Source organism: Sesamum indicum, linkage group LG4, assembly GCF_000512975.1.
Source record: "Sesamum indicum cultivar Zhongzhi No. 13 linkage group LG4, S_indicum_v1.0, whole genome shotgun sequence".
Lineage (NCBI taxonomy): Eukaryota > Viridiplantae > Streptophyta > Magnoliopsida > Lamiales > Pedaliaceae > Sesamum > Sesamum indicum.
The window spans coordinates 16,208,068-16,232,944 of NC_026148.1; the positions used below are offsets into that span (position 1 = coordinate 16,208,068).

The 24,877-nt window shown below is 37.7% G+C and overlaps 2 protein-coding genes and 1 long non-coding RNA gene across 8 annotated transcripts; 2 read left to right on the forward strand and 1 right to left on the reverse strand.

Annotated features, from left to right (window-relative positions):
• LOC105161224 (calreticulin-3) lies at nt 6,801–11,330 on the forward strand. The gene is made up of 14 exons (XM_011078845.2): nt 6,801–6,958; nt 7,415–7,522; nt 7,775–7,967; nt 8,281–8,539; nt 8,802–8,858; nt 8,945–8,992; nt 9,229–9,315; nt 9,406–9,463; nt 9,587–9,654; nt 9,768–9,860; nt 9,954–10,010; nt 10,094–10,195; nt 10,642–10,674; nt 10,988–11,330. Exons 1-14 carry the CDS (start codon nt 6,847–6,849, stop codon nt 10,997–10,999), a joined length of 1,287 nt encoding a protein of 428 aa, XP_011077147.1. The 5' UTR covers nt 6,801–6,846; the 3' UTR covers nt 11,000–11,330.
• Nucleotides 11,492–13,365, reverse strand: LOC110011877. Its single transcript, XR_002286961.1, has 2 exons — nt 13,233–13,365; nt 11,492–12,701 (listed from the first exon to the last, which is right to left on the reverse strand). It is a non-coding gene; the product is annotated as an uncharacterized LOC110011877 (long non-coding RNA).
• Nucleotides 17,436–24,484, forward strand: LOC105161225 (putative RNA-binding protein Luc7-like 1). Of its 6 annotated transcripts, none has more exons than XR_847757.2 (13): nt 17,436–17,694; nt 18,464–18,516; nt 19,179–19,347; nt 19,432–19,495; nt 20,024–20,103; nt 20,192–20,345; nt 20,856–20,917; nt 21,112–21,174; nt 21,503–21,561; nt 21,869–21,950; nt 22,261–22,430; nt 23,317–23,360; nt 23,454–23,546. XR_847757.2 is itself a non-coding variant. In XM_011078846.2 (13 exons), the coding sequence occupies exons 1-13, from the start codon at nt 17,548–17,550 to the stop codon at nt 24,144–24,146; spliced, it is 1,245 nt and encodes a 414-aa protein (XP_011077148.1). In that variant the 5' UTR covers nt 17,438–17,547; the 3' UTR covers nt 24,147–24,484. The 6 variants fall into 6 exon arrangements, 3 of the variants coding, with proteins under 3 accessions (XP_011077149.1, XP_020548796.1, XP_011077148.1); XM_011078846.2 differs by lacking the exon at nt 22,261–22,430 and adding an exon at nt 24,128–24,484 and having other exon boundaries at nt 17,438–17,694; nt 23,454–23,702; XR_002286889.1 differs by lacking the exons at nt 22,261–22,430; nt 23,454–23,546 and adding an exon at nt 21,684–21,732 and having other exon boundaries at nt 23,317–23,366.

The window sequence follows — 24,877 nt, forward strand, 5'->3', positions numbered from 1 at the left end:
CCCCCCCCCCCCCCCCCCCCCTCAAGTTGGGCGTGGGTGAAAGGGAACAAGCTCAACTTGGGTAAGAAAGTAGCGACGGACGGACCAGACACGGACTTAGTAAACAAGTCTACCAGCTGCAACTTACTAGAGATGTGCGAAGGAGGAATAAAACCAGATTTGAACTTGTCACGCACCAAGCGACAATCAATCTCCAGATGTTTCATACGCTCGTGAAAGTTGGGGTTGGCAACAATATGTAAGGCGGGCTGATTATCGCAATATAGAGAAATTGGTGTCCTGATTGCAACATGAAAATCCTTCAAGAGATAAGAGAGCCACTGAAGCTCGCATACAGTCGCACCTAAACTACGGTACTCTGCCTCTGCTGTCAATCTGGAAACGATGGACTATTCTTTGTCTTCCATGAAATAAGAGCATCCCCCAAAAATATGCAATACCCACTGAGAGACCGACGTATCCACACAGCTGCCACAATCAGTGTCGTAATATGCCGTGAGTGTGGAAGAAGGAGAGGCAGGGATAAACAAACCCAACTCTGGACAGCCAGCTAGGTAACGTACAAGATAGAGCGTAATATCCCTGTGAACTTGGCATAGCTCGTGAAGGAATTGGCTCAACTGCTGGGAACCATTGGAAATGTTGGGGCGAGTGAAGCCCAAGTAGAGGAGACGACCCACTAACCTGCGGTATGGCTCTGGATCAACAAGAGGAGGAGATGAGTGTGATGAGAGCTTTAAATCAAGTGGCAAAGGAGTGGAGACTGGTTTGCAGTGCTCAAGTCCAGTATCAGCAATAATATCACGAATGCATTTATGTTGTGTGACTAAAGTACCAACTGTGGAATGAGCAATTTCAAGGCCAAGGAAGTACTTGACATATCCCAGGTCCTTAATGTTGAAGGTAGCATACAAAAAATTCTTAACTTCAGCAATGAGCGCCTCCAATGGTCCTGTGATTAGCAAGTCGTCAACATAAACGAGTTCAATGACAAGTAAATCAGTAGAGCCTTTAACGAATAAACAATAATCATTCAATGACTGAGTAAAACCAAACTGAATAAGCTTAGCAGTAAGTTCTTGATTCCACTGACGAGATGCTTGCTTTAAGCCGTACAGTGAACGTTTTAACTTGCAAACCTTGCCCAAAGGAACCTCATAACTGGCTGGAGGTTCCATGAAGATATCTTCATCACGGAAACCGTGAAGAAATGCATTGTTTATATCGCGTTGATGTAGAGGCCAATGAAAACTAGTAGCCACAGCCAAGAATACCCTTACTTAACAACTTTGGCGACTGGAGAAAAACAATCAAAATAGTCGACGCCTTCGACTTGATTATACCCCTTTGCAACGAGTCTCGCCTTATAGCGTTCTATACTGCTGTTAGGGTTAAGCTTGACTTTATAAACCCACTTACGATCAATCGGTTTCTTACCAGGCCGCAAATATGTCAGCTCCCAGGTTTGATTTTGTTCTAAGGCATGAATTTCAGCCCTCATAGCTCGCCTCCACTCCTCAAATTCCATAGCTTTATTGTAACAACTAGGCTCCTGAACCGTAGACAAAGCAGTCTTAAACGCATAGTGTGAGGAGGTGAAGCTATAGGGAGGAACCTGAGAAGTATGACTAACGAAGTCACGTAGCCAGAAAGGTGGATATGTGATCCTCTATGAGCGTCTAAGAGGACTAGGTGATGGAGGATCAATAGGTAAAGAAGCAGGACTGGAATCAGTTTGAACAAGTTCAGATTGAGTGGACTCGTGACTCATAGTGGGAGTAAAAGAACCTCTCACAGGATCAATAGAAGAATCCTCAACAAAGGATGGCAGAGGAAGTGGAGTTCGTTGTTCTGTTCGTGTGGCAAATTTAAACGAAAAAACATTTTTGTAGAAAAGGACATCTCTTGAGAAAATGACCTTGTTGTTGTGGATGTCAAACACTTTGTAGCCCTTTTGGTTTGGCAAGTATCCTAGGAAGACATTCAAACGCCTGTTTATCAAACTTAGACCTCCCTGGGTAAAAATTGGAAGCGAAACAGAGACAACCAAAGGATTTAAGGGTGTCATATCTAGGGGATGATTTATGCAAAATTTCAAACGGGGATTTTCAGTCTAAGGTAGGAGTAGGAAGCTTATTTATAATGTGAGTTGCTGTCAAGATGGAATCCCCCTAAAACTTATTTGGTAAGTGTGATTGGAACATAAGAGCTCGAGCGACTTGTAGAAGATGCCTATGTTTACGCTTTACTACCCCATTTTGTTAGGGTGTATAAATGCAAATTTTTGGTGACTAATGCCAAGAGTTTGGAAGAGATGGAGGCAACTAGAGTTCACGAATTCGGAGCCATTTTTGGTTCTAGTGGATTTAATTTTACAGCTGAATTGAGTGCGTACCTAAGCAAAGAAAACAGTCAAGGTATGAAGTGTTTGTGATTTTTGGTTCATGAGAAAAGTCCATGTGGCTCTATAGAAGTCGTCAACGATAGTTAATACGTAGTGAGCTCCTGAAATCATGGCCTGTCTATAAGGACCCCATACGTCAATATGTATGAGTTCAGAACATGAGTTAGTACAGGAATTGCTTGAATGAAAGGGAATGCGAGTTTGCTTTGCTAATGGACAAATGCTATAAAGATGTCTTTTGTGAGATTTAGGAATGCATAAGGATTTGATATGCTGCATTACATCAGGTGATGAGTGTCCTAAACGCTGATGCCACAAAGTAAAACTACCATGATCTAAAGATGAAAATAAAGCATGTACAAAGGTGTGATTGGAATTTGCAAAAACAGGAACAAAGGAGTTGTGCTCCAGATGATAGAGCCAATTATGTTGCTTCCCTAGAGCCAAGATATGGTTAGATTTCAGGTCCTGCAGTACACAAAAAGATCCATGAAACAAGAAACTGACATGATGTGAAGCGTAGAGTAGAGATACAGAGAGCAGATTATGAGTAAAGTTGGGAACAAACAACACATTTATCAACGTGAGTTTAGGACAAAGCTGAATATCACCACTTTGTGTAGCAAGGGTGAAAGTATTATCAGGTAGGTAAATTTGTTTGGGTGTTTTGAGTGTAGTGAGAGATTGGAATAACTTCATATAACCACACATATGGTAGCTGGCCTTTGTGTCTACGATCCAGGAGGTAGAGTCACAGTCTGCTAAACTAGAAAACTCCATAGCCATACCTACCATGTCTGATACTTGAGCGAAATGTACATTCGCTGGATCTGAAGGAGCTCTGCCTTGCATCATACGTAGAGCGTCTAATAGTTCTGACATCAATTAAGTACTGCTATTAGGATGACCAGCGTTTGCAAGTGAAGTATCTATAGTTTCAGTGACAGCATACCCCTTCCTCGTCGTGCTCTGTTTTCATCGCCGGTCATGTAGTTCCTTGTACTAGTCTGGGAAACCATGGAGCTTGAAGCAAGTCTCCTTGCTATATCCCGGCCTATTATAATGCTCACAGTGGAGGGTACGTTTTTCTACGAGTCCCTTTCATCTCATACAGTTCTTAGGACCACCACTATGTCGTTGTTCATACACTCTCATAGTAGAAGCCTCCCCTACTTTAGAGTATTCTGAATTTACTATTTGTTGTCGTTCAACCCGTAGTACCATGGAATACACCTTATTGACAAAGGGGAAGTGGTTCCAGAACTAGAATTTGGTTGCGTATATTGTCGAATGAATCATTTAGTCCCATTAGGAACTGTATCAACTGACCAGCATCATTTTGTTCTGCCTTGGTCTTGTTGCAGTCGCAGATGCACAGTCCACATGAACAGGTGGCTGGGGGCATGAGGCATATCAACTAATCCCACAATTGTTTCAATTTTGTGTAGTATGTCGTTACACTCATATTACATTGCGAGATTGAACTAATTTCTCGTTACAATTTGTAAAAGTAAAGTTCCATTACATTCACCGTACCGAGCCTCAAGTTCCAACCAGAGATATCTGGACAAACTTGCATAGAAGTAAGCATTCACCAATTCCTTAAAAATGGTGTTCAAGATCCAGGTCCTCACCATACAATCAGTGAATGGAGCTTCAAGCACCTAACTTTCCATGCTCATCAAATGCTAAATCCAGTTTTAGCGAATGTAGAAGAACAATTACAATGTAGAAAAGGATTTGTATGCAGAGACCATCAAGTTGATGGCTCTGATACCATGTTAAAAATGAATCCATGGCACAGAGAATGGAATCATAAAGCTTCTTTCTCATAGATTCAGAAAAGTGATACAACAGTACCTTAAATATAAGAAGCAGAGGTCAGTGAAGAGAAAAGAACTGTACAAGTAACTAATAACAAAAATAACAAATCAGACGCCACGTCACCTGCCACCTAAGCTAGCTAACAAATGTGCAAAACACATAAGAAAAATGTAAAGAAAGAAACACGGTTTATACAGACTTCAAGTGACAGAAACAAAGGCTGTGGAAGATGACGTTGGTGTTGCAGGCATGGAGGAAGAGGACTGAGCTGCACTTGAAGAATTCAACAATAAATTATTGAGAACAGGAGAAAGATCAGCGTACCAGCCAATATTTTGATCTTCTAAGCAATAGGAACATCAGTAGTTTCTCTTTTCCAATCAACTTCCGGAAATTGTAAATCGTCTTTAGACATGATTAGAGGAATCAAGGATACAAATTTTTCTGCAGCAACATGCAAGCTCACAACCTGTAAGAAAATTAAATAATATTATAACAGATTTTTGGAGTCATCCGAAAAATAAAACATTAGAGGATCATATGGTTTTTGCATCACTGGACTTCAACTTGAGAGAATCAAGAATATAGTGTACAACTGGAACCTGTAGTTGCAAGTACACATTGATAAAAGAAAATGAGAAGACAATGCTCACATATGATTCTGAGATGTTCACCAAAACAGACGACACAAATCTAGCTAACATAATAACTGCATTAAAGAACAAGTAAAACCCATTGTGCAATCATAATAATTAGGAGAAGAAAGGATACGCTTTGTAGGGAACCACATAGCAAACAAGATGATAAAAAAATAGGGAAGATGATGTCAGAAGTTTGTAAATGACGTGGAGCAACATTTAGGACGACCATAGAAAGACAATTTTTCAGTGCCAACAAGCACCCATGTTGTAGTCCAGATTTCTTTGGCACTACTATAATTGACAAACAAGTCGAACAGAGAATTATTCATATGATTAAGCAAGTAACCTCTCATCATTTTATTGTCTCTGTCATACTTCTGTTTTGCCTCATCTTCAAATTTTATGGTTGTCCCGTTTGTGGAGATCGTTGCTGCAGGAATGGCAAGAGTAAAGATTTGTGCTGGAGTTTTCGATGGATTTTGGAACAGCACATAGTCCACATCCAATTGTTCGAAAAAGATGAGCAACTTTTGTGACCATCATTTGTAGTTGGTACCGTCAAGTGGCTTTAGCTTGGAGAGGTCAGGCGATGTTTTAGCAATAGGAACAGCCATTATAACAAGAATTTCGCTTAAAACTGTTGGAAAATAAAAGATTGTGCCGTGGAAAACCACTGCCTTGAAAGCGAAATTTTGATACTACCGTGGTGCAGATAATATAAACCCTTCGTTCCCCAAGGTTAACACAACTATAACTCTCTGACACGCGCACTCGTGGTAGAGAGCTTGGAACAACGAACAAAATAACACTCAGAAGAGGAAGGAGAGAAAGCAGAGCAGATAGAAGAGGCTCTCGGATTTTTGGTGTGTTTCAAATACATAGAGCTGAGCCTATTTATAGACGAGCAGCTTTGTTGTTGGAGAATTAGAACAAAATAACACTCAGAAGAGGAAGGAGAGAAAGCAGAGCAGATAGAAGAGGCTCTCGGATTTTTGGTGTGTTTCAAATACATAGAGCTGAGCCTATTTATAGACGAGCAGCTTTGTTGTTGGAGAATTATGGACTCTACACTATCCACAAAAATTAATGTTACAAACGGATTTTAACAGAAGCTAAAAAATCGCTAATGAGGGCTAAAGAGGAGACTTAGTCACCTAGGAGTCAAAAAACGTGAGAAGTGAAAGAGAAGAAAAAAAAAGAGAGACTTGTATTTTATATTCTATTGTAATTATATGAAATATCACCTCTACGATTTTTTACACCATCAATGACATATCTATACAACCTATATTATATATTATTTGAGAGGGTCTATTTGATGTCCAAATTAATTTTGATCTGTCATCTTTTAAAATTTTTAAATTTATTAGTTATTTTAACTTTCATCCTCGTGATTTTTCAAAACTACCTTTTCGAAATTCTTTTTTTCTCGTGCATTTTCATCTTATTTTAGGTAATTTTTAATTATAAAAAAAATAAATAATATAATTTATAAAAATATTTTATTTTAAATATTTTTTAAAAATTATGCACATACATAGAATTACTAGTTATGAAGAAAAGAGGTGTTGTACATCCAAAGTGGTGGTTTAGATATCATGGCACTATTTTTTTGTAATTTTTATTTAAAATATCGTTCAACTTATAAGATAATTAATTTATTTAATTTTTTAAATTTTATATAATTTAACTGTTTAATTTAATTTAAAATATATATTAAAATATAATTTTTTTAATTCAAAAGGGCAGTGGGACGAAGGTGTCGGGGGTGGGGGCAGAGAATGTACTAGAAGGAATCGGGACTAACGTGCGAAAAGGGGCCGTGTTGGGGACTTCAAAAGTCAATAAAGAAGTCGTAGTAAACAGGGCACGACCGTAATAAACCATAAATTATGGGGTCAAAACACAAACATGATTTCTATAATTGAGCTCCCCCTCCCCCAACCACAAGCAAATCCCACGCCTCAAAGTTGAAGAATGGCAAAATCTAAGCACAAGCTACTTTCAGTAGCGTCTTTTCTGCTGCTACTAACAGCTTCACTCCTCTGCTCTTCATTTGCTGAAATCATTTTTGAGGAGCGTTTTGAAGGTAACTTCTTCCAACATATTCTCTCCTTTTTCTTTCCGGAATACATTTTCTTTTGTTATTTTATAGTTGGAGCTTGCGTTGGTTAGCAGTAATGATCAATGAATATATCAAGTTTTTTGTGGGTGCCCACGAATCTTTGATGAGTTGTATTGAATTTTTCAAGCTGGAAATGGGCTTGAATTGATGTCTTGGGCCTGTTTACATTTTGTTGGTGATTATGCTAGTACAGACAAATTGGTGATTTTGTGACTTTTATTCTGTAGTTTTGAAGCTGAGTAAGTTTTGATCGTTTGCTTATATCTAGTTGATTATGGGGTTGAGCACTAGAGTCAACCTTGCTGAGTTTTTCTTCTTACCAGTTATTTTTGTAAAAGTGAGCCAATTCTTGAAGAAATTATTGTTCAGATTTTACTTTGTTGAAATATTTATTTTTCGACCTTTTGCTGTTTGGAAAAGATGGATGGCAAAGTAGATGGGTGAGGTCTGATTGGAAAAAGATTGAAGGGAAAGCTGGATCTTTCAAACACACAGCAGGGAAGTGGCATGGTGATCCTGATGATAAAGGTTTGACTCTTCACTCATATATATGTTTGCTCTGATAATTATTGATTTTAAATGAAATTCGCAAACAAGTTTCTTATTTGAAGTGTGCCTCTTCAACTATGCATTTTAAGTTGTTCGAGACAAACTAAACTTATGGTTCTGGATTTTCCTTTTACGTTATAGTTTCTATCAACAATTTGGTTATTGAATTTGAAATAAGATTGGAAAGCAATTTCAATAGCTTGCTTTTCTGATGTTTCCAATTCATTTCAGGTATTCAGACCACGACTGATGCTAGGCATTTTGCCATATCTGCTAAGATTCCGGAGTTCACCAACAAGAACAGAACTTTGGTTGTTCAATATTCTATTAGATTTGAGCAGGACATAGAATGTGGTGGGGGTTACATAAAGCTTCTTTCTGGTTATGTTAATCAAAAGAAATTTGGTGGTGACACCCCTTACAGGTATGCAACTGTTCTAAGCTGCATCTAATATAATTTCTTCAAAAGATGCTCACAATCATGCTTCATTTTTTCAGTCTTCTAGGTTCATTTTGTTGTGTTACTTGATTTCCTGTTAGAGGTTCCATTTATGAAAATATCATTGTTTTATTTTTACAGTATTGCTCTACATGCAAAGTTTAAGAAGCAGCTGATGATAGTTTCAGCTAACAGCTAATTCATGAGGACAGAATACTGACAGTTTCTTGCATAAATTCATTTCCTCCACATTCCATTTTCGGATCACTAATCATTTGGAACTTTTATTTGTTGTCAGTATGATGTTTGGACCTGATATATGTGGCACACAGACCAAGAAACTTCACGTCATACTTTCATATCAGGGTCAAAATTACCCCATCAAGAAGGACCTGCAATGTGAAACGGACAAGTTGACCCATTTTTATACATTCATTCTTCGCCCTGATGCAACGTACAGTGTCCTGATTGATGGTCGAGAAAGAGATTCAGGAAGCATGTATACCGACTGGGATATCCTACCTCCGCGCAAGATTAAAGATGTGAATGCAAAAAAGGTTATTTTCAGCTTAAATTCTTTCAACTCTTACCTATATCTAGTTAATTTCATGTGAGGTTAAGTTGTTTTTCCTTTGTCCTTAATTTGACCTTGTGTATTTATCCTAGGACATTACTCTGTATACCTCTTATTTACTATAATATTATTATTGTTTAAGTTTACATGCGAGTATTGTTGCAAATCAGAGAATGAGAAAGTAATAACTAGTTGATGGTATAATGGGTTTATACTCACATGTTCTTCTAAAACCATCATGACAGCCTGCAGACTGGGATGATAGAGAATATATAGATGATCCAAATCATGTCAAGCCTGAGGTATTGCACTTTGCAGCTTTATTGTGTCCTCAACAGCTTATTAATTTTCTGTTTATGATTCTGTTTTAATATGCATCACATTGCAGGGATATGATTCTATTCCACGAGAAATACCTGATCCAAAAGCAAAGGAGGTTAGTTTATCCACTAAAGGTTAAGTTTCATTTGCACAACATGTCACATGCATGCCGCCATATATGGTTACCAAGAGCCCTTGATCATGATTGTTTAATCTGAACGAGGCTGCTTAGTTTTCTTAAGTGCTTTCAAGTTCCAGTTGATCATCTTTAGAACTCAATTTTTGTTCGAAGCATTGATGAGAGAGCATTATATTAAACGATCATTTAGTTATTCATTTTATCCTGAGCAGCCTCATGACTGGGACGAAGAAGAGGATGGTATATGGAAACCACCCAAAATTCCAAATCCAGCCTACAAGGGACCATGGAAGCCTAAGGTGCCAAAATAATTTGAACACTACGCAGCAATACTCAAATCTTAGTTCATTGTTAAATCACATCAATGACCACTGTTTCTTGTTAAGCAGAAAATCAAGAACCCTAATTATAAAGGAAAATGGAGGATTCCATGGATTGATAATCCTGGTAAAGCTCATTTGTCGTCATTCACCTGCTGGGCTGCAGTTTTCAGTATCGTTGAGCTATTATATGTTTTCATTGGCTTTCGAGTTCTAATTTCTGTTTCCCTTTGGTTTTTCCCTTGGTCAGAATTTGAAGATGATCCAGATCTTTATGTTCTGAAGCCCATCAAGTATGTCGGTATTGAAGTTTGGCAGGTGAGAAAGATTTGCACGTTTATTTTGCTAGCTTAGCATATGCTCCTACATTCAGCAGAGCCAATGTTTTGTGGTTTGATTTTGACTGGTGTTTGATTTTGCTATGGTTGCAGGTGAAAGCAGGTTCCGTTTTTGACAACATTCTGATTTGTGATGATCCAGAGTACGCAAAGAAAGTAGTGGAGGAAGTCTTTGCCAATAGGGAGGTGGGCCTCTGCTCCAATCTATCTTAAAAGCACATTGTAGTGCTAGCTTTCTAACTTCTTCTACACTCTTTTGTGTTATATTCTGGAATTTAGGCTGAAAAGGAAGCCTTTGAGGAAGCAGAGAAAGTGAGAAAAGCAAAAGAGGAAGAGGTCATAGCCTAACCAACTGTCAGTTTGATTGATTTGGCACCGAAAGATGGAAAAATAAAAGTATTTCTGACTTTTATTTGCAGGAAGCACGACGAGCAAGAGAAGAAGGTGAAAGGAGGAGAAGCGAAAGGGGTTACGACAGAAGGCCACGGGATAGGGAGCGCTACCGAGAAAGATACAAGAAGGTTTGCCCTTTTGTACCTGAACTAATTCCTTGTATTATGTGCTGTTTTGTTTATCGGGTTCGAAAATGATTCTTGTAGCAATGCCTGATGCTTCTATTACTTCTCCATCTTCTGAGTTCCAGCCATGTATTTATATGTCTAAGAGGCTATGGTATGGGACCATCAGGAAAATGTTGCTGTTGGGTCTTTGGCTTAGTCAAAATACCTTATATCAGACTGAAAATATAATGGAAATTTAAGCTAGAGAATAAGGTGTTGTATTCTCATCATGATTTGTTGAGTTTTAAGGAATCACTGCCGTTTCTCTAGTCGGGTTTATACGATTCTGTAATTTTTTTTTCTGTGTGGAGACATTCATATGCAAATTTATGCCCATCTGGTACTTTGTAATTCAATTCATTTTGCACTCAGAACGTAACATCTTAAACCTGAAAATTGTTTTGCAGCACCGCCATGATTACTTGGATGATGACTATCATGTAAGTATTTCACTTATCTTATTTTATATTCCTAATTGTTTGTATGTATGGTGAAGATACTAACTGCAGACTCTCTAATTAAAGATCGAAACATGAAACTAATGTTGCAATACTTTGGCTAAAATCCCACATCTCGAACTTGGAGACAAAGATAATGTTGTCAACTTGCATGATAAAGTGACACTAACTTGCAATGTTGAGAAAATCTTTGTCTTGATGTTGAAATGGTGTGGCCTAACTTGCAAAGTTGCAGAGGTTTTTGGTTGTGCATTCAAAGCTCTAGACTGAGTTGTTTCTTGTTTCCCTTTTGCAGGATGAACTATGAGAATTTGCCTTCTTTCATGATTGAAGAATTACTCCAAGAAGTTTCTTCCGGCATTCTATTTTGTAAGTGTAGCTATAGTGTTCAGACAGGATCTGACATTTTGTGTCGCAGCACGTCTTTGGAATCAAGAAGCACGTCATCATGGTATGTGCTTGTGTTTCATCTGTTAATTTACAGGAACATAAATTTGATGCTAAAAGAGCAGAGCTCTTGAAAACTCATGTTCTTTTCAGCATTTTATGACAACCAAAAGGGCAGAAAATCACTTCATTTGTATCAGTCAGCTGAGAGTTGGCATAAATTGTTGATCCCATGTATTGATGCGATTCAAGTCAAGAGGAATGACAGTATATCAAGAAACACCAATATAATGAATATTCCATGAAAATTACAAAAATAATCATAATAATAATAATTATTTCTCGTCATTCTTTTGAGGGGCCTCCGGTTTAATTTCTTGAGAATCCAGTTCGTGGTCTTTTGGCACAAGAATCTCAAAATCATGATTGACAAGTGGAGGTTTGTCATGAACAATGCAGTGAGGCCATAACCACACCACGCTCATCTTTTCCTCGTCGAACGTCCATCGACATGGCCACTCCTCCCAATTCTTAACATTCTTCAACTTCTCAATTAAGTCTTCCGGTAGTGAGACGTGTGCATTCATATCGTACTCTTCTCCCGTTTCTTCATTTGACAATGCCATTTATCGTGCGATGTACTTTAGGTTCACCCCTTCAGCAGAGCCGATATATATATAAACAGACACGCACACAGAGACACAGAGAAAGAGTTCTTGCACATATAATTTCTGTATTGGATTCTCTTAATATTACACAAATCTGAGTGAGTTACAAAATCCAGATATATTAAAATGAGGAGATTGTGAATTGGGTATTTTTGGAAAATATATGAGAGAAAAGGAGGCATGTCTTGTTGTCCCAAAAGCAAATATGGTAAGTTAGTGTTGGCATATTGGGTGGTAACAGGTGAGAGAGTCCTCCTATTTCACATGATTGGTAATTGCATATGAGGATGGGCGTAGATGGCAGGATTTGCAGAATTATACTTAGATTATTTTGATTTATGAGAGTGTAAGTGTGTGTGATTTGCTTAGACATTGAAATCAAGGAAACTTAATTCTCATAATATCAATTTGTACAGCTGCTTATTCTAATTTCATGTTTATGTTGTTGAGGATATATTACTGAAATCCCACATCCAATGCACACTGATCTGTTTCTGACCTCATGAGGCTGTCAATTAATGCAAATCTTGGACCTGACATAAGGAATGTAAATTGGTGTAGAAGCAAATGTTCATCTCCAGATAAGAATGAAATTAAGTGACAAGTTTATCATCACGAAAAACCTTAAAAAACAAACAACATATTTATTCAAATTTATGGATTTGAGGGAGCTCTTTCATTCATCTTAAGCTCATATATCATGCAGCACCATCTTCAGTAAGTTGATAGTACTGCCCAAGCACTCCAACCCACCACATTTGCTCTTCATCAAACGTCCATGGACAACTCCACTCTTCCCAATAATTCATATCCTCCAATCTCTCAATTAAATCATATGGAAGCGTTGGATGAGAATATCCCTCATCTTTCCTCTCCATTTCCTGTTGTTTCTTCCTTCCATTGTCTTCCTCCGCTTCGCTTATATAACTTTTGAATCATGTAACGGAAGCCTATCTGTAAGAAGAAAGGACAACTGATATAATTAAAAGACCACGAATATTTTGGTAAGTGGGGATATGGATGGTGTATCCGTGGTTTTACAATAGGAAAGCTGGCAATGGTTCGGTAAATTACTTTTGTCACTCTACTACCTGTCTTTGTATTTTGTATATTTGGTAAATTTAACTTCTTTATATGTAATTGTTGATTGTCATTACTATAATCTTTTGATGATTAACACCTCAAAAAGATGTTGAATGATGATCTGCAGACAATAGGTTTTGTAAAGGCTAAATTGTATATTGTAATTATTCAAATAATTATTATAACCCAAATACAACAAGCGAGTCGGCTCGGAAAAGCGCTAGGGGAAGCGAGAGACGAAATAATAGCATAAAAATTAAAACCTCATTCATAAAATAAATAAAGCGATCCAACCAAGGGGTGTTCCCGAGCGTTCAATGCAGTGTGAAAAAGGGAAAACAATGTTCACACAAGGCTATGGTTATAAAACAAAAGAGATGCATAAACTTAAAACGAGAATACCTCTTTCGATTCAAGTTCCCAATTGAGAATCGTTCACTTCAAGATCCCAATATTGAAATCCTCTAAAGCAAAGTCCACACCATACCAGAACGAACGAGACCTTGATCCCTTTGCTAGAAGAGATTAAGGTCAAACTCTCACCAAGTGCCGGGGGAGGGGGGGGGGGGGGATAGAGATAGTTCTAATTATGGTCAAACTTGCACATTTCAAAAGTGCAATTTTTTAGTCAACTTTTCTTCCACCAATTGGCTAGTGGGCCTCAATTTTGGGCCGAATTTAAAATAAATTCAAGGCCCAATGAATTTTAATTAAATTCAATTTAATAAAAAATTCAATTAAATTGAGCGCAATATGCATTTAGTCCAATTAAATACATAAGCCTAAAACATCTTAATTAATTCATAAATCTAGTTTATTAATTAATTGAGTTCAATTAAATTAATCCAATTAATTTGATCTTGGGCTATCCATCCAAATTAATTCCTTATTCTTCTTCAGTGATTTGTGTGTGACTCTTTAAGTTCATCTTTCAACTAGACTTGGGCTAGTGTCCAACACTACCGATTATTAAATTCAATCTAATTAATCATTTCTAATCAATCATTGATCAAGAAAGATCGCTACCATGGGTTGCCGTCTAGCAAAGGTCCATGATACTAGAGACTAGGTGAATATCCATGTGAACACTTAGGCTCCCAATTTCATACATGTACCATCCTTTCATCTACAGTCTTCTGGCCTTAGTCTAGGGTATGCAATTTAGTGTTGGTTCCCATCCTGGACTAGGCATCTATGCTTTAATACTTGAGACCACATTGCTCAACGTAGGAACCTCTGTTTTCTATTCAATCAACTACTGTGGCCACAGGTTCATAAAGCATAAACGCGTTTCCAAGTGCATAGGAGATACCTCTGTCACAAATAGATAGGGGATGGATCCTCTTTCTGGAACTCACTGTCCTTACTACATAATCCGACTGCACTAGACAAGGTTTATGATGATCATATTTATGACACAATCACCTCTCGTGCAAATCCAAATATAGTCATTGTATGCACGTGACTACCGTGATTCCTCAAGTTTGAGGACTATTCCCGTACTATTGGAGCCGATGTCTCAAGTCATACCAGCCAAGCCTCCAAGGTTTCCATATGACGATCCCCTCGAGTCAGTTCAGTCAGTTGACCATCTTATCAACTAACCCACTAAAATTGCATAGACGTCCAACATTTATCACCGATGAAGCACGACACTTATCTATTGAATGCATTACTTAGTGCAAATCTCAATAGAACTTTCGATGCCCAGTCTCGAGGTCTTTGACTTAAAACGTTTCATATCAACCCTCAAAAGTTGATTTCACAATCGTCATCTAATGCACAAACTAACTATATGGGTTATCTAAAATGGTCTGTGGACATCTGTTGTGATATCAAAGTAATGCTTAACGTAATTGATAAGCACAATAGACACATGTACCAAGGTGAATACTTACCATATTCATCGGGACAATATTACTTAAATAAAGATCGCTTGAATAGTTCCCAAAACCGTTAATCCAATTGGCTTTTTGGCCACCCATTCCAACACCACTTAGGTTGTGCTAAGTTGGTCTATAAGCCATTGAATGTGGACATAATAATACCAAAAAGAGAAATATGCCATCAAAATTCAAAATCCAACTGCTTTCAACCCCACCCAGGTAGTATCCAAGCAGGCAACATGCCAATGAATTAGTGTCTCTCTTTGTGAATTTTGCCATACAATTCTGCTCTCTTACTACTCCCACATCCAATGCACACTCATCTGTTTCTGACTTATGAGTCTGTCAATTAATGCAAATCTTGGGACTGAGATAAGGAATGTAAATTGGTGTAGAAGCAAATGTTCATCTCCAGATAAGATGGAAATCAAGTGACAAGTTTATCATCACCAAAAACCTTCAAAAACAAAGAACATATTTATTCAAATTCATGGATTTGAGGGAGCTCTTTCATTCATTTTAAGCTCATACATCATGTTCCCAAAAAGTAGGTAGATGCAGCACCATCTTCAGCAAGTTGATAGCACTGCCCAAGCACTCCAACCCACCACATTTGCTCTTCATCAAATGTCCATGGACAACTCCACTCTTCCCAATAATTCATATCCTCCAATCTACCAATTAAATCATATGGAAGCGTTGGATGAGAAAATCCCTCATCCTTCGTCTCCATTTCCTGTTGTTTACTTCGCTTCGCTTAAATAACTTTTGAATCATGTAACGGAAGCCTATCTGTAAGAAAAAAGACAACTGATATAATTAAAAGACCACGAATATTTTGGTAAGTGGGGATATGGATGGTGTATCCGTGGCTTTACAATAGGAAAGCTGGCAATGGTTTGGTAACCGTCTCCATCATCTCCACAATGATTCGTGAGTGACCCTTTAAATTCACCCTCAGCTAGACTTGAGCGTGTGTGACTAACACAATTAATTAAATTAAATTAAATTAATTATTTCTAATTATTCCATAATAAAAAATGCCTCTTACCATGGGTGATCGTCTAGCAATGATCCATGACACTAGAGACTAGGTGAATGTTGGCGTGAACATTTAGGTTCCGAGTTCATATGAGTACATTCTTACTTTCAATCGTCGTCTGCCCTTAATCTAGGGTATGTAATTGGGCGTCGGTTTCTATCCTTGATTAAGAAACTATGCTTGAAACTTGAGATGTGTTTACTCTACTGATCGTCGTAGGAAATCCCTTCTCACTCAATCAATCGCTTTGGGTATAGACTCGAAAAGTCTAAATCATCTCGGAGTGCATAGGAGAACTTTCTATCATATACTAACAGGAGATAGATTCTATCTTGAAATCTATCGTTCTCGCTATATATAGAATGCACTAGATAAGGCTTGTGATAACCATGTCTTGCGCCACAGTCTCCACTTGCCAGATCTAAGATGTAGTCTTCTTATGCACGCGGTTGCCATGATTTCTCAAGTCTGAGAACTAATCTCGTACTATCACAATCAGGAATCCTAGTCATGCTGACCAAGCCTTAAGTGACTTTCATATGACGATTCTCGCGAGTCAATTCAATCAGTCAACTACCTTGCCAAACCCATTAAAACTGCACAAAGGACCTACATCTCCTGCCGACGAAATACGGCTGTAGTACTTAGTGCAAGTCTCTATAGGACCCTCAAATCTTTTCGTGCTTCCTCAGACATTTTGTACATTCGCCAATCCTTGGAGTAGGGGAAGGAGAAGGACTCCCCCTTGGTGGCCAAGCTTATGTGGGAGATGCTTACTTCAGGGATAGACGCATCATGGCCTTCGTTACTCAAGAGGAGCTTGAAAGGATGATATCCACATACTTGGTCAAGGTACTTCTTCTTAGTCTTTTTCGCTACTTTTTTCGTTTCTTTGAGTACTTTCTTGATTTTCTTCTTGTGTTTCAGGCGACCTCTTTGTGCGAGGAGTTTTTCTCATGCCTCTAGGTGACTCCTCCTGCTACTAAAGGGGATGCCGAGGCAGAAATTGGAGAAAAAAAAGGTAGAGCGTCAAGTAATTAAAATTGTCAAGCTGAAGAAGACAAAGAAGGAGGTTGTGTCTCGCTACCAGCAAGCAAAAAGGGATTTAAAGAAGCTGTAGAAGGAGACTGTTGGTCAAGTCAAAGCAATTAGGAAGGCAACTGATCAACCTAGACTTGATTTTCCTAATACTAAGGAGGGTCAATGGTACTTGGAAGCCTATTGGGCCAAACATCTCCTGGAGTTCAAGAAGTCAATGGACTTCCAGCGTGATGTGGTGAAGATAGCTGAGCCCTTCTTGGAGTATGATTTTATGGCTTATAAGGAGTAGTTGATGGCTTAGGGGTATCTCCCACATGCATTAGCAAATATAAAAATATTTAAAAGTAGTTTGATTAGAAAATATTTATTTAATACAATAAGTCAGTAATAAGTCAATTAAGAGTAAATATAATTTTTTATTTTATTATTTTAATAATATCAGTAAATTCAATAAATTTTAATTAATGAATAAACCTATTTATTGGACAAAAACAAATAAATGAAATTTTCTTGCAATTAGGATCTATTTAAGAAATTACCAAGGCAGGGGTTACAAGGCGCTATGGGTAATTTCCAAGTTCTTAAGGGTCTATAAGTAATTTACATAAATATCAGGCGCGGAAAGAAATGAGTGTTCTTCACATAAGAAACCCACTTTTTTCTTCCCCGAAACCAAACCCTAATACACCGAAACATTTTCGCTGGTTCTGACAGTGGGGAAAGGTATAGGATAGGAGAAGGAGAAGCAATGGATGCGTTGAGGAAGCAGCTGGATGTACTGATGGGAGCGAATCGAAACGGCGACGCACAGGAGGTGACGCGGAAGTACTACGATCGTGATGTCTGCCGCCTCTTCCTCGCCGGCCTTTGCCCTCACGAGCTTTTCCAGCTCACTGTACGAATTTTATTTACTATTTTGTGTTTGTTGAAGCTTTTTCCGTTAATTGATATTTTACTGCTAGGATAAGTTTGGTGGTTTACCGCTTCAGTAATGCTTGAGTATTTCTAATGATGAATCCGGGTACGATGTGAAGTCTTATGCTTATGAATTCGCATAATGAAGAAAATCAAGTTTGAGAATTTTGTGGGTTTGAGAGGGGTGATCACGGTGCTGACTTAGTTTTTTTCTAAACTATTTTTCAAATTGAATTGCCATTGGCAGTTTTACTAAACAATTCTTCAAATTGCTAATTTCGTAACAAAAACTGAAAGTTGCTGTTTTATGCTGTTTAACACTTATAAAAAATAAGACATCCACACTAACAAAGAGTAGGAAGTTATATATAGTTCAAAAATTTTAAGTGACAAAAGTAGTAAGTTATACATATATACTTAAAAGTCTTAAGTAATAAAGAGTCGCAAGTTTTTGGAAGAATTGAAGTCAAATACACAATATACAGCTAAAAAATTTTTAAGGTACCTTAAAACATTAAATATTATATATATTTGACTGTTCGATTTTCTGCCGCTTTTTTAGTTCTAGACTTACATCAAACCAATTAGTACGGTTTACTCTACATTATCCTGGTTTGTAACGGTTTGATTCGAATTGGTTCGGGTGGTTTTGAAATTTTTTTATCATCCTTATTTACTAGTGGTGTTTGGTTTATTAAATAAATGCATTTTTTTCTGTCCATTGATTTTGTTATTTGTTTCTGATGTAGAAAATGGATAAGGGACCGTGCCCCAAGGTGCATTCATTGCAGCTGAGGAAAGAGTATCCTTTATCTGATAAAACCATGCAACTTTTGTTTTTGTTATTTTGTGTGTTCGTGGAGATAATGTAATTATCCGTTAAGTTTTGCAATTATAATTTGGAATCTATATTTTGGGTAATTAGAGCAGGAAAACTTTCAGATACTTGGTTGGGAAGCTGTCCGATGTCATCACTGAAATTTCTTAGGCAATAATTTACTGGCCTTAATGCATTGGCATTTTTTATACTTAAATTCCTTCTTAGTATGGTAGGCCAAACAACCTTCTTGGGAAATTGCTTTTTCTTTCTTGAAATGAGACTTCCATTTGTCAAACATCTTGATGTTGGTGTAGCTAAAATGGAAGAAGGATTTTATATTTTTATGCTGTTATGATTGACAGATCTTTCTGTGACTGTTTTCAAGTATCTGGTGCAAGAGAATTCATCACTTAGAGCCTGGACATTTGTTGCACCATTGCAGTTACTTATGAAAGTATTTGTTTCTGGAACAAGATAAGTCCTCGCTTAGAGGCAGGAGGTTTACTCTGCATCAAGCTGTTGCTTATGAAAGTATTTGTTCGTATCGTAAAATGTCAGATACTTTTGCATGATCAGGACTCATACTTATGTAATACATTCTTGGAACCTGGATTTCCACTTGTGATCCTTTAACCCTTCTTCAGATATGAGGAAGCAAAAGCAAAGGGTCTTGATAATTATGACAGGGATTTAGAGGATAACATAGACAGACTTATTGTTGAATGCGATCGTAAAATTGCCCGGGCTCTGAAGAGACTGGATGAAGAGGATGCTAAAGCGGCTATCGCAATTTCTGTATCAGAAGTTACTCAGGTATCTTTCTGTATTGCAACATCTTCCTGCTCTGGCCCTTTCGTTCATTCAACTATATGGTCAGTAAGCACTGTGGATTCGCAGACTCTGGAGAATATTGAGTTGTCAAAGCAAATTAAAGAGAAGTTGAAAGAAGCTGATCAATTTGGTAAGTTTATCAATTGCCTCTGTGTTTCTAATCAGAATGCATGGTTCACTTTAGATGACTTTCTTTATGTAATGCTGAAATGCACTTAGGTTAATTTGGACATCATTGTTATGATTATAATTTGAGGGTTTAATAGGTTTGTTGGAATTATACGAAGTAGAAAGTCTTGAGTTGACAAACAATTTTCTCTATGCTTTCTCTCATGTTTTATTGTCTAGAACCCTTGTTCACTTGATCTGTTGTGATGGGTAGCCTGAGCAATCACCTGTGTTACCCACAAAAATCATTTACGTGTATAGGAGTAAATGTTGTGTATTTGGGTATTTACAATTTTCTCTATGCTTTCTCTCCTGTTTTATTGGCTAGAACCCTTGTTCACTTGATCTGTTGTGATGGGTAGCCTGAGCAATCACCTGTGTTACCCACAAAAATCATTTACGTGTATAGAAGTAAATGTTGTGTATTTGGGTATTTGGTTATGTTCCATGATACTCATCTGATGATGCTACTGAATATTTGATATTATAGATCTTGAAGGCAAGACGGACATGAAGATTCGTGCTCTTGAAGAGGTTGAAGAACTAAGAACTAAAAGAGCGGACAAACAGGTTTAGAAGGCTTTGAGAAACTTATTTTATTTGTATCAATGAAATTGATGTACTAGAAGGATAAACATGAATTGTTGTTTGATGGCAGGCAATGCTTCTTTTAGATGCTTTCAACAAGGATCGTGCATCTCTTCCGCAGCCCCTGACAAATAATACACAATTGGCACCCTTGCCAGCAGCTCTTCCAGATCCGCACATTCAAGATATGATTAACGAGAAGCTAAAAAAAGCTGAAGATCTTGGTAAGATTTTTTTTAAATATTTAAAGCATGTACATGGTTTAGCTTGATATCAGGTGATTAATACACAATATGAATGAGACTGATTAAAACATGTACTGTGCGGTGGTGTTTTAAAATATTTTTGGGGTTTTCAAATTTATTCTCTTACTTATGCATATGAAGTAGTAGCCTCTCGTAGTTTATACTTAAGGTGGATATCTGTATTTCTTTTTGTCATTTTATATGACCATATGCTGCAAACCAGCTGGATCCTTTTGATTCCATTCAAAGGATGGGTTTATTTTGTCTGGTAGCATTGAATGCCTTGAGGGTTTGTATGGATGTAAGTTTAGGGTACCTAGATTTGAAGAGTTTTGTTAAAAATTATTTAATATAGTTTCCTGTAATGTGATTGTTGGAAAATGTTGGTGATACTAAGTGACACCACCTCTCTGCTTAAATCTATTTGATATGTTGTGATTCGGCCATACTAACACTATCTTCAATTTGTGCATCTGGTACGTTATTCAGGTGAACAAGGAATGGTGGATGAAGCACAGAAAGCATTGGAAGAGGCTGAAGCACTCAAAAAGGTTTGCATCTACTTCCTTGAGTTTAACTTAGAAATGTTGCTCATGTCAGGATCTGCTTCATGTTGTTATCCTTGCTATTTTTCTATTCTGTCTCTTGATGTCTCAAGTTGCCACTTTTTTTGTTTTCAACATGCCAAAATTTTCAATCTGTGCTTGAATTTGACTATTTTTTTTCTTGCCGGCATTTGATGCAGCTGCCACCACGACAGGAAGCTGCAACTGATTCCTCAAAGTACACAGCTGCTGATGTGCGCATTGTGAGTACAGTTTCTGTTATTCTGACAATTTTGATTTGATAATTTTTTACTGCCGTTCCAGGTTTCCCTTGGGTTGTTGTATGTTTGGATGCTATTTCGACTAGTTATGGTTTTTCCGTTTTAATGGAAAATATGGGGTTAGTTTAGATGTGAGTTACAATTCTACCCTGGAGGATTCTTTCTGTTTATCGGAAAGTACTAAGTCTGCTGTTATGATCCCCATTCCAAAGAAACATGTCAAATTATTCTTCTTTAAATGAAATGTGAAGATTGGTATGATAAGGATTGCATGTGTTTTGTGACACTGATATATTCTGGTCACTTGCAGACTGATCAGAAGCTTCGTGTCTGTGACATTTGCGGAGCATTCTTGAGTGTTTATGACAGGTAAATGTTTTGTTGATCTTCTGAGTTATTAAATGTATTTCCTAGCATTGGGTTGAGAACGTAGTTATATGGGTTCCAGTACTTCATTGTTTGACCTGGCAATTATACCTCCTTGTCACCAGCAGGCTTTTGGGCCCAGTTTTACGCGGATAACTTTTGCAGCTAAATAATGTGCGTTATTTTCTGTTTTATGCTTATCGATCATGCTATTGTAACTAGAAAATTTATCAGGCCACTGTATTACCATTCATTAATGATATCGTACATGAGCTTGTCATGACGAGAGTTTTTCTTATGAGCTTTTCAGTGATCGACGTCTAGCCGACCATTTTGGTGGAAAGCTCCACTTAGGGTATATGCTAATTCGCGAAAAGCTAGCTGAGCTTCAGGTATGAATGTATAATCTACAATTTGCCCTATTCACTCCTTTTTTTTTTTTTTTTGGGAATTAGTATGATGTTTTGCTTGTTTACTAAAGGTGCTTCAACATCTAGTGTGGATTCTCATAAATTGTTGTTTTTTATATTTTAAAGTGGGATACTTGTTTATTCTGCCTTTTCCTTTTAAAATACTAGTGAACTTAAGGCACCATTAATTGTTCTGTGCACTTGTGTTTCTAGCAACTTGTTATTTTGCTTGTTATAAATGATCACCAATACCTTCAGTACCTAAGTTGGTGCTCTGAATATTTTGGTTCAGGTGATGCCATAATCTATCAATTTCTTCTATAGAGATTCTCAGTTTACTTGTCCCCTGTGAGTTTTTCTTATCCTAGTAGAAGAGTCATTTTCTGGATACTTCAAGTGTTGGATTGTTGATGAAAATGCTTGCTCGTCCACAACATATTTGAGATTTGAGGAAACTGAAAGGTGAGTTAGCCTGACGGCAGTTAGATTTGATATTTTGCTGTTCCAAGTTCTCTCAAGCAGAAATGGAAACTAATGAGGGGAAGTCAGTTGATCAGATCCATCTGGGAATAAAAAGTTAATGCTTAAAAATTGGAAGGATAAGCTTTTATTGAATAGCAATAAGCAAAGTATAATATGCCTAGCTTTACTAAGATGCAGCTTAGTTAGCGGTGTTTTGGCTTTTCAAACCCCAAAGATATGAGTTTGGTGCGTCGGAGATTCTTTCTGTTGCTCTCAATTGGATCAATGAATGTGGTATGTGTTGTCATATGGTGGAGGTATTTTGGCATCTTCAAAGCTGAACCTCTATTATATTTTGTCTTCTAGAGTTTCCAGTGGCAGTCTCTTTGACTGCCAGACATGGTTTTTTTGGGGACCCTTTTGTTTAAATTGTGAGGTGATTTCTTATTTCTTTCCTATCGTATTATCTCATTTGATGGCTGTACCTTATTGGGTGATTTATCGGTGAAAGATACTTGTTCTATTACCAAAAAAGACGAGTCTGTGTTAATATAGTATGCTGCAACCAAGGTATCTTAGCAGTTGCTATTTGAGTTACACTTACAAGTGATCTTTGATCTAACTTACACTTACTTGGTATGGCATAGACCAAATACGGTCTTTCTGGTATTCTCTGCCCCTTACCTGTAATAGTAACACAATTTGGAAACTGTATTTCCAACTTTTACATGTACCCTTTTTGAAAAAGAGAGAGATCGATGGAGTGCAGTTTCTTCAATTGATTTGCAACTTTGGGGAAGGATATGTTTGTTTATCTCAATTGTATTTTTGACTGCAATGATATCAGTTTTTTATATTAAATCTATTTCTTTTTTATCATCAACAGGAAGAAAGGGACAAGAAGCGAAAAACCCATGAAGAGGACAGAAGGTAGATGTGAAATTTTGTTACAACATGATAGCAGCTCTCTTTTCTCTCAGCTTTCTGGTGGTGTAGGAATGATAAGTTCCTAGTTTTATTCAGATCAAGAGATCGGAAAAGCCGAGACGGTGACAGAGAATCCAGCAAGGATCATGATAAAAGTGAGACCCGTGAACGTGGAAGGGATTATGATCACAGGGGCAGAGATCGTGATAGGCACTATGATCGCCACCGTGGTTATGATCGTGAACGTGAGAGAGAGAGGGACAGTACTCGCAGCTATGACTCAAGGAGTCGCCGGAGATCTCGTTCCCGATCTAAAGAACGCTCGAGAGATTATGATCGCCACAGGTTCGATATCTAAAGCCTTACTTTCTCTTTGTTGCTTCTGTTTGCCCCTCGATGTGGATGTGGTGTGGGAATGACTGTCTTGTTGATGCTGTCTATTATATACCTTACCATTTCCCCTTCTCTTAGCCGTTATTTATTTCACTTTCTTTCCTCACGTGGTAGATACTCTACCTTTATCATTTCCCAACTCTTTTGTGAGGTAGCAGTCGTGGCCTGTGCTGGGTTGGTCAAGTACTCTTGCTTTGTGACTTTTGTTTTATCCCCTTCATTCTTGTACAATGTAATAAGCTGTTGCTTTAGTTTTGGCCCAGTTGCCTACTATTATCTGTGTCGCTGTGCGAGAGTACATACATACCGATATCTCCATATTCTGGCTCACCTTGATATTGATTTTTTGGGTGTTTTGTGATATACCTTCTTGACAGGCGTTCTGATCGATACTAGCTGGACAAAGATTTCTTCATCCAGAGGATGGATCTGAAGTTGGCAGTTCCCGTTGATGAATAGTGTGGTATTCCCTAGGCAGATGTTCCATTTTCTTGCTTTAAACAAATTCTGGCGTTCAGCTATTGCTGCATCTGGTAGTAGAAGATTGTTCTTGGTATGCTAGTTGCCTTGAAAACAATAGAGATTTTCTCGTGGTGGTTGCTTAGCTTAAGTTTGGTCAATGCATTATGATGAATGATTCTTTTTTTCTTAAAAAAAAAAAAGTGGAAAATTTTATGTGGAACAAATATTTGAAAACATGTTTGGCAAAGCTTTGAGGAAGATTGAAGGACCAATTGGCATCCCATTGTTATGTTACCTAAAGTTGCATTACCCAATCCCCTCGGAATCTGGTTTCCCCATAGTGGTGCATTTTCTGCTGGCTAGGTTGTAGTTGGAACTGAAGGAAGATGAGGCAACCAAAATTTTGTGCAGGTCAGGTTTCGTATTGTGCTGCTTCGTTTGCGCTTGTTAATTACATTGGATGGTGGTCGAATTAATCTGATATTTGAACAATAGGGTTTGGATTGAGTTACAATTGTGATGTAGGGGTATTTGAGTTGATGATGATTTGGTTTCTTGTATTATTATTTTGTAAATGATAAATGGAGGGAGTCTGGTGGTGGTATGGGAGAGAGAAAGTAAGTGTATACATAAGGATGTCGTTTGCGGTTCAACTTGTTGGGGGC